Source organism: Rhinoraja longicauda, chromosome 8 (genome assembly GCF_053455715.1).
Source record: "Rhinoraja longicauda isolate Sanriku21f chromosome 8, sRhiLon1.1, whole genome shotgun sequence".
In the NCBI taxonomy this organism is placed as follows: domain Eukaryota; kingdom Metazoa; phylum Chordata; class Chondrichthyes; order Rajiformes; family Arhynchobatidae; genus Rhinoraja; species Rhinoraja longicauda.
Genome location: NC_135960.1, coordinates 69561923 through 69577691, shown reverse-complemented (window position 1 = coordinate 69577691; position 15769 = coordinate 69561923). Strand labels below are relative to the sequence as shown.

Here is a 15769-nt window from a genome sequence, read left to right as displayed (position 1 = left end):
TGTGATCATGGGCTGATCAATCACAATCAGTAACCCGTGCCCAACTTCTCCCCATATCCCTTGGTTCCACTAGCCCCCCGAGCTCTATCCAACTCTCTCCTAAATTAAATTGAGCACGTGTATGTTTGTGAACTGGCCCGACGCTGGCGTGTCTCTGACGGAGGTCAGCGGGAGGGCACTGACCTTCGCTCTTGCCTTTGCAGCTGGAATTCCATCCATCATCTTCTCGAACGGCCGTGATCTGCTGATCGGGAGCATCCACGGTGGGGACACGCGGATCCTCGTGCAGTCTCGCTACCGCGGCATCGCTGTCGGCCTGGACTTCCACTACAATCTGGGCAAGATCTTTTGGACAGATACCATTCAAAATAAGGTGACCTTGCATTTGGAAAAAAATAAGGTTAGCCTTAATTGACAAACCAGATCTATTTTTTAAAATATGGTCTCACAAGAACACAAGAAAATAGGAGCAGGAGTAGGCCAACCGGCCCCTCGAGCCCGCTCCGCCATTCAATACGATCATGGCTGATCCTACCCCAACCCCTTTCCCACTATCGCCCTTCTTCCCACCCAAAAGAACCGTGTGATCTCCTGGGAGAGGCGAAAAACCGGATAAAAACCCAGGCCAATTTGGGAAAAAAATCCGGGAAATTCCTCTCCGACCCCAAGCTAGGCGATCGAAACTTGTCCAGGAGATTACTCAGGTCTTACTATACTAACCATAGCTCATGTCCACTTCCCTGCCCGCTCCCCGTAACCCCTAATTCCCTTGTCTATTAAAAAACAATCTATTTATTGAGTTTTAAAAAAAGTAAATGGGTTTGTCACAAAACTAAAATTTAAAACTAAAGTTAAAACTTGAGTTTAGGGTTGGATGTACAACTATACTCATTAACTCCCGGATCTATCCCCATAATCTTTATATTTCTAATTCTCTTTTTTCTTTGCTTTCTCTCTATTAGCTTATAGTCTTTTTTTTCAGTCTCTTTTCATCTTTATTTTTTCCTTAAAAATTTAAAAATTGAAGCTATGTAAGAATTCTATAACCAGTTTGTCGTTTATTATTATTTGCACATATGCTTTAAATTTTTTTATTTTTTTTAAATAAATAAATAAGTTGTGCAACATTGCCGAAGCAGGGCACTGGTTCAGTGACCCGGGGCAGATGAATAGCTGTTGAAAGCCCATGTACCTCGTGTGTATTGTGTTTCTATGTCTTGACTTCCCTGAGGCACGCTACTGTTGAGAACCCCGCACCTAGACTGGTGACACGTACATTATGAAATCCTCCAGTGCTAAAAATAAACTGACTTGGACCCTGTTCAAGTTCTTGTAACGAAGCACCAAGAACAGAATCAAACTTAGGTTATGCCAACCGACCCATGCCAAGCTTTCAATCATCTCCTCACCAAGAAGGCAACTAATTCCACTCCCACCCCAACCCCTCCATGGCTTACATAACTTCTAACAAGAGGGCGCCGATATCAATCCCTTGCCCAAAAATGCTCTCACGTGCTTACATGCAAAATGCTTATACATCGGTGAGACCAAACGTAGACTGGGCAATCGTTTCGCTGAACGCCTACGCTCAGTCTGCCTGGACCTACCTGATCTCCCGGTTGCCAAACACTTTAATTCCCCTTCCCATTCCCACACTGACCTTCCTGTCCTGGGTCTCCTCCATTGTCAGAGTGAGGCCAAATGCAAATTGGAGGAACAGCACCTCATATTTCGCTTGGGCAGCTTACAGCCCAGGGGTATGAACATTGATTTCTCTAACTCCAAGTAACCCTTGCATCCCCCCTCTCTCTGTCCCTCCCCCACCCAAGTCGTACCAGCTTCAAAGTCGTCTTGTTGAGTCTCATTGTCTGTTACTCATTTTCACCTAGCCTGTTTCCTTTATCATCGTTACTTTTTTGAATATCTTTCATCCATTTGTTCTATATTACTCTTCATCACCGTCTATATCTCTTGTTTCCCTTTCCCCTGACTCTCAGTCTGAAGAAGGGTCTCGACCCGAAACATCACCCATTCCTTCTCTCCAGAGATGCTGCCTGTCCCGTTGAGTTACTCCAGCATTTTGTGTCTATCTTCAGTTTAAACCAGCATCTGCAGTTCCTTCCCACACATGCTCTTCGCAGAGGTGGCCCCATGAATGGTGGGATTTATTTAAGGACCACCGGGAGATGTGGCCAGGGAGTTGCTGGAGTAAGATCTCACCAAAGGCCCTTCCTTTAGTTCTCACTGGTTTAGAGATACAATGTGGAAACAGGCCCTTCAGCCCACCGAGTCTGTGCTGACCAGCGATCCCCGATACCGCAATTCTACCCTACACGCTAGAGACAATTTACACAAGCCAATTAACCTGTAAACCTGCACGTCTTTGGAGTGTGGGAGGAAACCGGAGCACCCGGAGACAACCCAGGTGGTGACAGCGATAATGTCCAAACTCCGTACAGACAGCACCCGTAGTCAGAATCAAAGCCGGGCCTTTGTAAGGCGCTGTAAGGCGCTGCACGGCTCTATTGCTTTGCTGTCCTTGTGGGACACTATGTGTGGTGAGCAAAAGTGCAATGTGACCAGCTGATGACATGGATATGCAGGGACTGGAGTGATGGGGATCACGCGCAGGCAGATAAGATCAGTTCAACTTGGCGTCACGACTAGGGTCAGGTCATAAGCGATAGGAGCAGAATTAGGCCGTTCGGCCCATCAAGTCTACTCCGCCATTCAATCATGGCTGATCTATCTCTCCCTCCTAACCCCATTCTCCTGCCTTCTCCCCATAACCCCAGGCACCCGTATTAACATAGAAACATAGAAAATAGGTGCAGGAGGAGGCCATTTGGCCCTTCGAGCCATCACTGCCATTCATCGTGATCGTGGCTGATCACCCACAATCAGTAACCCGTGCCTGCCTTCTCCCCATATCCCTTGACTCCGCCAGTCCCTAGAGCTCTATCTAACATTCAAGAATCTACCTGCCTTAAAAATATCCATTGACTTGACCTCCACAGTCTTCTGTGGCAAAGAATTCCACAGATTCACCAGCCTCTGACTAAAGGGTCTGTTCCTGTGCTGTGCGGTTCCACGCTCTATGAGTGGGTGGTGGTGGGGAGGTTGGTCAGTGAGGGAGAAGGACAGGGTGATGAGGGACCTGGCTGGTGGGTGGAACAGACAAGGTCTGGTGAGGAAATAATGAGTGGATAGTTTCTGGTGCCTGGAGACCAACAGTTGGTCTTCTAGAGGAAGCTCCCTTCTCAGCTTCCTCTAGAGAAGGGAGACCTTCTCTCCCAGGTCTCCATAGATAGGCACAAAAAGCTGATTGGTGATGATTCGGGTCGAGACCCTTCTTCAAACCAGAAGAAGGGTCTCGACCCGAAACGTCACCCATTCCTTCTCTCCAGAGATGCTGTATGTTGAAAGACTGGAGCGACTAGGCTTGTATACACTGGAATTTAGAAGGATGAGAGGAGATCTTATCGAAACGTATAAGATTATTAAGGGGTTGGACACGTTAGAGGCAGGAAACATGTTCCCAATGTTGGGGCAGTCCAGAACAAGGGGCACAGTTTAAGAATAAGGGGTAGGCCATTTAGAACTGAGATGAGGAATAACTTTTTCAGTCAGAGAGTTGTGAATCTGTGGAATTCTCTGCCTCAGAAGGCAGTGGAGGCCAATTCTCTGAATGCATTCAAGAGAGAGCTAGATAGAGCTCTTAAGGATAGCGGAGTCAGGGGGTATGGGGAGAAGGCAGGAATGGGGTACTGATTGAGAATGATCAGCCATGATCACATTGAATGGCGGTGCTGGCACGAAGGGCCGAATGGCCTCCTCCTGCACCTATTGTCTATTGTCTATTGTATGACCCGCTGGGTTACTCCAGCTTTTTTGTGTCTATCTTCGGTTTAAACCAGCATCTGCACTTCCTTCCTACACACCCCAGGTCTCCATGCTTGGCCAGGCCTTGTGGTGCAAGAAGGCAATGGGTAGGAGGTTGTTGGGTGGTCGGTTTGGATTTTTAATCCATGTCCCTCCATTACCATGTACATGTCCAAAAGCCCCTTAACAGCTGCAGCAGCAACGACTAAATCCCTGCCCACCTTCCACTTCAATCCAGAACTTACATGCAATCCCTCACGGATCGCCCATCCATTTTTAGGAGCTGAAACAACTCAAAGCTCCAAGATTTGTCAACATAAATTCGCATAATAGAGATTTTATATATATATATTTTGTCTTGATCCATGCAAATGACATAAAAAGCTGGAGTTACTCAGCGAGTCAGGCAGCATCTCTGGAGAGAAGGAATAGGTGACGTTTTGAGTTGAGACTCTTCTTCGGACTACCTGAAGAAGGGTCTCGCCCCGCAAAGTCATCTATCCATGTTCTCCAGGGATGCTGCCTGACCTCCTGAGTTTGGACTTTACACTTTAGAGATACCGCGCAGAAACAGGCCCTTCAAACCACCGAGTCCGCGCCGACCAGCGATCCTACACATACTAGCCTACACTAACCTACACACACTAGGGACAATTTTACATCTTACTTACAAATCAACCTACAAACTTGCACGTCTTTGGAATATGCGAGGAAACCGGAGTGCCCGGAGAAAACCCACATGGTCATACAAACTCCATTCAGACAGCACCCGTTGTCAGGATCGAACTCGGGTCTCCGGTGCTGTGAGGCAGCAACTCTACTGATGCGCCGCCCCCTTCCTCTGTGTCTTTTGTTGGGTAACCAAAGTGGTTCTGATTGTCTGCTGAACCGTTTTACTGACCCGTGTTCTGCCAGGTTTTCTCTGTGGATCTCGACGGCACTGGAGTGCGGGAAATCTTGAACGTGTCCATTGACACTCCGGAAAACCTCGCTGTGGACTGGGTGAACAATAAACTGTACGTGGTGGAGACCAGCATCAACCGCATTGAGCTCACCGATCTGGATGGGGGGAACCGGATCACCTTGATTGGAGAAAACCTGGGCAGGCCACGAGGCATTGCTCTCGACCCCACTGTCGGGTAAGAAACTCACCCATTGCCTTTAGTTCAATCTGGAGATACAGCATGGAAGCAGGCCCACCGAGTCCACACCGACCGGCGATCACCCATTCACACTTGTTCTATCCCCCACACACACTGGGGACATTTTACAGAAGCCAAATAAGCTACAAACCCGCACGCCTTTGGAGTGTGGGAGGAAGCCGGAGCACCCGGAGGAAACCCACCGCAGGTCACGGGGAGAACGTGCAAACACCGTACAGACAGCGCCCGTAGTCAGGATCGAACCGGGGTCTCTGGCGCTGTGAGGCAGCAACTCTATCGCTGCACCACCTATATATTTCGTTATTAAGAGCAAAACCCAGTAGGCCCCACGGGAGGTAATGATGCTGCAACCTTCTGTTACACTGCTGAGGTGTTTTTGATCACAAGCCCCCTGAAGCAAATTGGTACTTGTTGACCCCTGATGGTCTCAGCACATCATCATCCTAATGTCAAGCAAATGTGGTACGATTCAGACTGGAGTCGAAATGCGAATCACCTTTTGGTTCCAGCAAAGATCGGAAGGAGTAGGGACCAGAAACATATCCAGTTGTCGATCTCAATGTAGAAAGTGGCCAAAGATGGACACAAAAAGCTGGAGTAACTCAGCAGGGCAGGCAGCATCTCTGGAGAGAAGGAATGGGTGACGTTTCGGGTCAAGACCCTTCCTCAGACTGAGAGTCAGGGGCGAGGGAAAGGAGAGATATGGACGGTGATGTATAGAACAAATCAATGAAAGATACTCTAAAAAGGTAGGATGATGAAGGAAACAGGCCATAGTTTGCTGTGGCCCAGGTGAAAATGAGTTATAGACAATGAGACTCAACAAGACGACTTTGAAGCTCGTACAACTTGGGTGGGGGAGGGATGAAGAGAGAGGGGTTACTTAAAGTTACAGAATTCAATATTCATACCCCTGGGGTGTAAGCTGCCCAAGCGAAATATGAGGTGCTGTTCCTCCGATTTGCATTTGACCTCACTCTGACAATGGAGGAGGCCCAGGACAGAAAGGTCAAGGTGCGAATGGGGAGGGGAATTAAAGTGTTTGGCAACTGGGAGATCAGGTAGATCCAGGCGGACTGAGCGATGGTGTTCAGCGAAACGATCGCTGATGTTTAGGAGTCTGCACCTTTAGCAACAGATAGATGAGGTTGGAGAAAGTGCAAGTGAACCTCTGCCTCACCTGAAAGGACTGTCTTTTGTGGACAGAGTTGAGGGAGGAGGTGTAGCATACGTCTTGCTCTTTAGTTGCTCCTAATATTGTAGCTATTGTCATGAGAACCTGTGACGAAGGTTCCCCCCGCCCCCTGTGTCCCACCTGGCCTTGCACCTATTTCTCCCCTCTCCATCCCCCTCCTACATCCCTACCTCTGGCCTCACAATCCTTCTGTCTCACACCTATTTTATTATCTCTGGTCTTTGTCCCAGCCATCTGCCCATCACCTGTGTCCACCTATGACAGGCCAGGCTTAGTCCTGCCCCTCCCATCTTTCTTCCCCATTCCCCTAGAATCAGTCTGAAGAAGGGTCCTGACCTGAAACGTCACCTATCCATGTTCTCCAGAGATGCTGCTCGACCCGCTGAGTTACTCCAGCGCTCTGTGAAACGTCACCTATCCATGTTCTCCAGAGATGCTGCCTGACCCGCTGAGTTACTCCAGCACTCTGTGTCCTTTCGTGCGGAAGTTTTTGAGTTTGAACTCCAAACAAATCTGCCACATAGTCTGCTGTGACTGAATGAAACAGCAAGTAACCAATCCGATCCCATTAATCTTCTGCGCTGGAGGAGTTCGGTTAGAATAAGTCCCTAAAGTGAGAATGATGAAGTGGTGCAGCGGGTGGAGCTGCTGAAACGCAGCGCAGGGTCCCGGGTTCGATCCTGACCTCGGATACTGGATGTGTGGAGTTTGTACGTTCTCCCCTTGACCTGTGTGGATTTTCTCCGAGGTCTTCGGTTTCCTCACACACTGCATAGACGTACAGGTTTGTAGGTTAATTGTCTGTGGGTTTGAATACTTGGTATAAGTGTAAACTGTCCCTGGTGTGTGTAGGCTTGTGTTAATGTGCGGGGATCGCTGTTCGGCGCGGACCCAGTGGGCTGAAGGGCCTGTTTCCACGCTGTATCTCTACACTGAACTAAACTGATGGCATCTTTGCTACAGCATGCTTGGAGCCCTGACCAAAAATGAATGCGTGTCATATATCTCTTCCTCCAGAGAAAGGAACTTCCTCTTCACATTCACAGTGTCTAGACTACTCAGGGGTTTGCAAGTCCCCACTAGCTCCCCTGATCAGCTCAAATGCAAGCCAGGGACTTCTTTACTGTGTATCCTTAGACATGCCACATCATCCTCATGGCCACAGTTTAAGAATAAGGGGTAGGCCATTTAGAACTGAGATGAGGAAAAACTTTTTCAGTCAGAGAGTTGTGAATCTGTGGAATTCTCCGCCTCAGAAGGCAGTGGAGGCCAATTCTCTGAATGCATTCAAGAGAGAGCTGGATAGAGCTCTTAAGGATAGCGGAGTCAGGGGGTATGGGGAGAAGGCAGGAACGGGGTACTGATTGAGATTGATCAGCTATGATCACATTGAATAGCGGTGCTGGCTCGAAGGGCCGAATGGCCTCTTCCTGCACCTATTGTCTATTGTCTATAATGAATAGGGAAGATTTAGTTTAGTTTGGTTTAGTTTAGTTTAGTTTGGAGTCCATTGTGTCTATCTTGTGTCCATCTTTTTTTACTTTAGTTTAGAGATACAGCACGGAAACAGGCCCTTCGACCCACTGACCACGCCGTCCAGCGATCCCCGCACACTCATACTATCCTACATGCACTATGAACAATTTACAATGATACCAAGCCAATTAGCCTACAAACCTGCACGTCTTTGGAATAGGTGGAGAAATCGGAGCACCCGGAGAAGACCCATGCAGGTCACGGGGAGAACGTACAAACTCCGTACAGACAGGACCCGTGGTCAGGATTGAACCCGGGCCTCTGGCGCTGTGAGACAGATACTCTACCGCTGAACCAGGGCAGAGTTCCAATTTTTTTTTTTTGCGCCTGATGATTTTTCCTTCGAACTGATTGATCAAACTCTACCTTTTCTGCCCAGCTATTTATTCTTCTCTGACTGGAACGATGCCTCTGGTGCCCCGAAGATGGAGCGGGCTTTCATGGACGGGAGCCACCGTTTTGAGGTGGTCAAGTCCAAGCTGGGATGGCCGGCTGGGATAAGCTTGGACCTGATTACCAAACGCCTCTACTGGGTCGACAGTCGATACGACTACATCGAAACTGTGACATACGATGGACTGGACAGGTAAATACCCACCGAATGGAATGATTTTGAAGAAAATCGTCTGGTTAGAAGGATATTGAATTGTTTCTCTCGAGGCTCCACTCGGATATGGTCATTTATTGGGGGAATGTTTAGGTTTAGGTCTATTATTGTGTACCGAGGTACAGTGAAAAACTTTGTTCTGCATGCTATTCAATCAGAGCAAGTATCCCATCCATAGTTCCAATCAGACCAAACCCAATTACAATAGGTGGCACGAAGGGGAAGATATGAAAGTGATTTTGTACACGATGAGATGGCAATAGTTTAGTTTACTTTAAAGATACAGCACGTTAACAGGCCCTTCGGCCTACCGAGTCTGCAGCGACCAGCGATCCCTGCACATTGACACTACCCTATACACACTAGGGACAATTTTACATTGATACCAAGCCAATTAATCTACAAACCGGTACGTCTTTGGAGTGTGGGAGGAAACCGAAGATCTCAGAGAAAACCCACGCGGTCACGGGGAGAACGTACAAACTCCGTACAGTACAGCGCCCATAGTCGGGATCGAACCCAGATCTCCGGTGCTGCAAGCGCTGCAAGGCAATGACTCTACCGCTAAGCCACCATGCCTGTCTCATGCATGAGGGAATATGACATGATTGATGTAAGTTGGAGGCTATTGTGTTCTAGACCTGCACATACCACAGTTTTATGTTTCCTACCGCTGGAACTGGTCAAATTAATCTCTGCTACCACACAGTTGCCTTTTCACACAATTCAAGCAACAATTTGTTTCAAAGCAGTTTGCGGTTCTTCAAAAGAAAGCAGCATGTTGGCAGTTTTGTGATGCGGAGAGGAAGGGGGAGTTTATGTTAATGCTATTTGTAAATGAACAGGGAAGGCAGGGAGGTGTGATGTGGGAAAGAGGGTAAGGGATTAGGTTCCTGACCCTGAGCCTTAGAAATGGACAATCCAGTGGTAGCCAACACATCTCTTCCAACAAGTGCAGAACATTCAGGTGGCCCAATCCTGTCCAATAAGCAGAAACCAGTCTGAAGAAGGGTCTCGACCCAAAACGTCACCCACTCTTTCTCCCCAGAGATGCTGCCTGTCCCGCTGAGTTACTCCAGCATTTTGTGTCTATCTTCGATTTAAACCAGCATCCGCAGTTTGCACTGACACAAGTAGAAACATGTATTGAAAACTTATTCAGAACCGTCCTGACCTCCCATCCACCTCATTGGAGACTCGGACTATCTTTAATTAGACTTTACTGGTCTTTATCTTGCATTAAATGTTATTCCCTGTATCCCCTATCTTTACACTGTGGATGGCTTGATTGTTGTCATGCATAGTGTCTCCGCTGACTGGATAGCACGCAACACAAAAGCTTTGCACTGTACCTCCAGATGCGTGACAATAAACAAGGAACTGCAGATGCTGGCTTACACAAAAGGACACAGAGTGCTGGAGTAACTCAGCAGGTCAGGCAGCATCTCTGGAGAACATGGATAGGTGACGTTTCACAGAGTGCTGGAGTAACTCAGCGGGTCAGGCAGCATCTCTGGAGAACATGGATAGGTGACGTTTCACAGAGTGCTGGAGTAACTCAGCGGGTCAGGCAGCATCCCTGGAGAACATGGATAGGTGACGTTTCACAGAGTGCTGGAGTAACTCAGCGGGTCAGGCAGCATCTCTGGAGAACATGGATAGGTGACGTTTCACAGAGTGCTGGAGTAACTCAGCGGGTCGGGCAGCACCTCTGGAGAACATGGATAGGTGACGTTTCACAGAGTGCTGGAGTAACTCAGCGGGTCGGGCAGCATCTCTGGAGAACATGGATAGGTGACGTTTCACAGAGTGCTGGAGTAACTCAGCGGGTCAGGCAGCATCTCTGGAGAACATGGATAGGTGACGTTTCACAGAGTGCTGGAGTAACTCAGCGGGTCAGGCAGCATCTCTGGAGAACATGGATAGGTGACGTTTCACAGAGTGCTGGAGTAACTCAGTGGGTCAGGCGGCATCTCTGGAGAACTTGTTCTTCACAGTTGCCGCCTGATCCGCTGAGTTCCTCCACCACTTGTTGTCCTTCTTTGCAATTACTTACTGCCGCGTGCAGACCCATCCGGTCTCCATATCCAGAATTTTTCCATGCTTGAGTTCATAATTTCTTTGCTTCTATGCAGGAAAACTGTACTGAGTGGAGGTTGGTCAGTTCCTCACCCTTATGGAATAACGAATTTTGAAGATAAATTGTTTTATACTGACTGGACGAAGATGGCTGTGATAAGGGTCAATAAGTCTGCAGACAACAACCCACAAGTGATCTATCAGTCTTCACTGAAGCCCTACGGGGTGACGGTGTATCACACATTCAGGCAGCCCATTGGTAAGTTCACATTGTTATCGCATTGCTTTGCAAAGCTGTTCTTTCCAAATCAAAATGATTGCCGATCCAATGGATTTAATAAAAGCAAAACTACTCAATTGTTATCCCTTCTTTGTTAATATATCAATATCGTCACATATGTAAACGTAGAAACATAGAAGCATAGAAAACAGGTGCAGGAGGAGACCATTTGGCCCTTCGAGCCAGCACCGCCATTCATTGTGATCATGGCTGATCGTCCACAATCAGTAACCCGTGCCTGCCTTCCCCCCACATCCCTTGATTCTGCTAGCCCCTAGAGCTCTATCTAACTCAGCTCTATCAACGGGACTTTTCCACTCTTTCTTCAACCATCACTCTTTTCATATTTTTAACCATTTTTCATTGAGTTTAGTTGAGTTTAGAGATACAGCGCGGAAACAAGCCCTTCGGCCCACCGAGTCCGCGCCGACCAGCGATCCCCGCGCATTAACACTATCCTACACACGCCAGGGACAATTTTTACAATTATACCGAGCCAATTAACCCACAAACCTGTCCGTCTTTAGAAAGTTGGAGGAAACCAGAAATCCTGGGGAAAACCCACCCAGGTCACAAGGCGAACGTACAAACTCTGCACAGTCAGGATCAAACTTGGGTCTCTGGCGCTGTGAGGCAGCAACTCAACTGCTACGCCCCCATGCTACTAGTGTACACTCATATTGCCCACTATCACTCAGTTAAACTGGACAGACTTTCCACCCTTTTTTAACCATCACTCCTTTCATATCCTGAGCCACTTTTTAAAATTTTTGGTATCACAAAATGCTGGAGTAACTCAGCAGGTCAGGCAGAGGTCTAGGAGAGAAGGAATGGGCGAAGGTTTCGGGTCGACGTTTTGTTTTTGAATCAGTCTGATGCTCCCTGACGGAGTCAATAGAATGCAGTTGAGAGGGAAAAATAGATCAGCCATGATTGAATGGCAGAGTAGACTTAGATTTTAGATTTTAGATTTAGAGATACAGCGCAGAAACAGGCCCTTCGGCCCACCGGGTCCGCGCCGCCCAGCGATCCCCGCACATTAACACTATCCTACACACATTAGGGACAATTTTTACATTTGCCCAGCCAATTAACCTACGTACCTGTACGTCTTTGGAGTGTGGGAGGAAACCGAAAATCTCGGAGAAAACCCACGCAGGTCACGGGGAGAACGTACAAACTCCGTACAGACGGCGCCCGTAGTCAGGATCGAACCTGAGTCTCTGGCGCTGCATTCGCTGTAAGGCAGCAACTCTACCGCTGCGCCACCGTGCCACCCTCTGACTTATGATGGGCCAAATGGCCTGATTCCGCTCCTCTGACTTATGAACATGAACTCATGAGTCCGACCTGAAACGTCATCTGTCCATTCCCTCCACAGATGCTGCCTGACCCGCTGAGTTACTCCGCCACTTTGTGTTTTGCTCAAGGTTCCTTGTGCCATTGCACATTTCATGTGTTTGCATGCACCAATTAGGACATAGAAATTGTAGAAAGATGGAAATAATTAGCAGCAAAAGAAAACAAAGTGGTGGAATAACTCAGCAGGTTAATTGGCAGGTCAGACAACATCTGTGGAGAGCGAAGCAAGGGTAACGTTTCAGGTCCATCAGACCACCATTCCTTGATCCGAACGTTACTGAACCAGAAACAGAGAGTGAGCTTGTTCAGTTTAAAGTTTAGAGACGCAGCACAGAAACAGTTCCTTCGGTCCACCCAAGTCCCCATCGGCCATCGATCACCCATTCACACTGGTTCTATGTTATCCCACATTCTCATCCTCTCCCTTCACACCGGGGGCAATTTGCCGACAAACTTGCACACCTTTGGGATGTGGGAGGAAACCGGAGCACCCGGAGGAAACCAACGCGGTCACAGGGAGAACGTGCAAACTCCACACAGACAGCACCCGAAGGTCAGGATTGAAATCGGGTCCCATTGAAACGTTTGTAAGGCAGGGAGAGGAGGAGGGAAAAAAGGCAATAGAGAAGATTGCCGACAGGATGGAACACAGGAGAGATTAGAAAGCATAAGAGATGAGGATCAACACAAAAGATGAATGTTCAAGTAAACACCCAAAGGATGAATTCAGTGGAGACGTAAACTGGAATCATTTTCAATAGCTGCTCGCTGGAAAACAAAACAATGAGCTTATACAAAGTTAAGACATTAATAAAAACAACAATGAGCAGCTTAATATTAGTAGGAGGTTAAATATATAATAAAAATAATAAAAATAGGCACAAAATGCTGGAGTAACAGCTGGGCAGGCAGCATCTCTGGAGGAAAGATATAAGAAAATAACTGCAGATGCTGGTACAAATCGGAGGAAAGGAATATGTGGATTTGTGGAATTCTCTGCCACAGAGGGCAGTGGAGGCCAATTCACTGGATGAATTTAAAAGAGAGTTAGATGGAGCTCTAGGGGCTAGTGGAATCAAGGAACATGGGGAAAAGGCAGGCACGGGTTACTGATTGTGGATGATCAGCCATGATCACAATGAATGGCAGTGCTGGCTCGAAGGGCCAAATGGTCTCCTCCTGCACCGATTTTCTATGTTTCTATGTTGAAATGAATGACAGTGGGCACTATGAGTGTGCACATCTCTGGAAATGTGCACCAGGTTCAATAATGAATCCGTTTTGTACGTATCGATTGCAGTGAAGAATCCATGCAGCAATAACAATGGCGGGTGTGAGCACATTTGTATCCTCAGCCATGGGATGGATAATATGGGCCTGGGCTACCGCTGCAGATGCAGGCTGGGGTTCGATCTCTACCACGACCAGAAACACTGCTACCGTAAGTCACTGACCTCAAGGTGTCCTCAATTTCATAATTATCTAATGTGAAATAGCTCTGTTAAGATAAATCTACGGCCGCCTTTAATTGTTAGTCCATGAGTACCTTCATTAACTTTCCAGTGTCTAGATAGAGTGGATGTGGAGTGAATGTTTCCAGAGTCTAGGACTAGAGGGCATAACCTCAGAATAAAAGGACGTACCTTTAGAAAGGGGATGAGGAAGAACACTCTGCTCTACCTATTGTACTTGAGTTTGAACTGATTGTATTTATATATAATAAATCTGATCAGATGGATAGCGTGCCAAACAAAGCTTTCCACTGTACCTCCGTACATGTGACAATAATAAACCTAACCTAGCTCGGTGTGGATGTAGCCATTTATTGAGTGATTTATAATAAACTTGTTCCTTAACTCAAGGTCTCTCTCTGCATTTTTGCTGTTGTGGTGGCATTTCTCCTGGAGACAGAGCTGTCAAGCATGGAAACAGGCCCTTCAGCCCACTTAGTCCATGCTAACCAAGTTGGTGTGCAGAGCTAGTCACATTTGCCCGTGTTTGTTCTTTAATTCAGTGCCCCCCTCTTCAATCTTCTCTTCCTTTCCTTTCATTGCCATTTAAGCTCACCGTTGTTCTCATCTAACGACGTCTCTCCTCTTTTCTCAACTTGCTCTTCAATCCCCACCATTTTCTCCGTGCCATCCATTTCCCTGTTCTCTCTCCCCTCTTCTGCCCCTTATTCAATCGCCTCCGTTTTCCCGCATTGGTCTACTTAGCCCTGTGCATTCACAGCCCATTTTGATCTGGCGACAGAGTCGAGAGTGTTTTACTGCCATACGTGTCCAGAAACGGAACAATGGGATTCTGACTAATACACAAAGTTCTGGAGGAACTCAACTGGGTCAGGCAGCATCTGTGGAGTCAAAGAGTCACAGAGTCATCGAGCGATGCAGTGTGGAAACAGGCCCTTCGGCCCAACTTACCCACATCGGCCAACTTGTCCCGCCTGCCTGCTTTTGGCCCATATCCCTCCAAACCTGTGCTATCCATGTACCTGTCTAACTGTTTCTTAAACGTTGGGATAGTCCCTGCCTCAACTACCTCCTCTGACAGCTCGTTCCATACACCCACCACCCTTTGTGTGAAAAAGTTACCACTCAGATTCCTATTAAATCTCTTCCCCTTCACCTTAAACCTATGTCCTCTGGACCTCGATTCCCCCACTCTGGGCAAGAGACTCTGTGCATCCACCCGATCTAGTCCTCTCATGATTCTATACACCTCTATAAGATCACCCCTCGTGGTTGAGACGGTGTTTCGACCTGCCATCTGCCCATTCCCCCCACAGATGCAGCCTGAGCGTTGAGGTCTTCCAACACTGTTGGTTGCTGGAGATTGCGGTGTGTGCAGTTTGTTGTTGAATGCTGTCTGCTCTCTCCCCTGCAGCGGTGACCCAGTTCCTGCTGTTCTCGTCACAGCTGTCGGTCCGAGGAATCCCCTTCAACATCTCCACCCAGGAAGATATCATCCTCCCCGTGACAGGGAGCCCCTCGTACTTTGTGGGAATCGACTTTGAAGCGGTGGAGAGGACTATTTTTTTTTCTGACACCAGGAATGATCTGATTTGCAAGCAGAAAATTGATGGGACAGGTAACGACCAGATCAAAGAACACCATGAATTTTTACTCACCCATTCTATTTCTTCAAGAGAATGAAAGTTCTACCTCTTACACAAAATACAGTAGAGAGTCGTAGTACAGCACGGAAACAGGACATTGTCCACGCTGAGTCATAGATCTGCACAGCACAGTAACAGGCCCTTCAGTCCATCATCTCCATGCTGAGTCATAGTACAGCACAGCACAGTAACAGGCCCTTCAGTCCATCATCTCCATGCTGAGTCATAGTACAGCACAGCACAGTAACAGGCCCTTCAGTCCATCATCTCCATGCTGAGTCATAGTACAGCACAGTAACAGGCCCTTCAGCCCATCATCTCCATGCTGAGTCATAGTACAGCACAGAAACAGGCCCTTCAGCCGACCCCGTCCACGCTGAGTCATAGATCTGCACAGCACAGTAACAGGCCCTTCAGCCCACCATTTCCATGCCAACCAAGTTGGCACACTGGGCTAGTCCCATTTGCCTGCATTTAGCCCTCTAAACCCTTCCTCTCCATTTCTCTGTCCAAATATCTTTGTGCAGATCATTTAACATTTCAGATT

General features: G+C 47.7%; 1 protein-coding gene across 1 annotated transcript in view; it reads left to right on the top strand.

Annotated features, from left to right (window-relative positions):
• lrp2a (low density lipoprotein receptor-related protein 2a) overlaps positions 1 to 15769 on the top strand; it is a 210335-nt gene that overhangs the window by 26699 nt on the left and 167867 nt on the right. The window contains exons 10-15 of the mRNA XM_078404632.1: positions 204 to 373; positions 4798 to 5021; positions 8156 to 8362; positions 10519 to 10721; positions 13405 to 13545; positions 14991 to 15194. Of these exons, the coding sequence (XP_078260758.1) occupies positions 204 to 373; positions 4798 to 5021; positions 8156 to 8362; positions 10519 to 10721; positions 13405 to 13545; positions 14991 to 15194 (1149 nt within the window). The remainder of the gene's footprint in view (positions 1 to 203; positions 374 to 4797; positions 5022 to 8155; positions 8363 to 10518; positions 10722 to 13404; positions 13546 to 14990; positions 15195 to 15769) is intronic.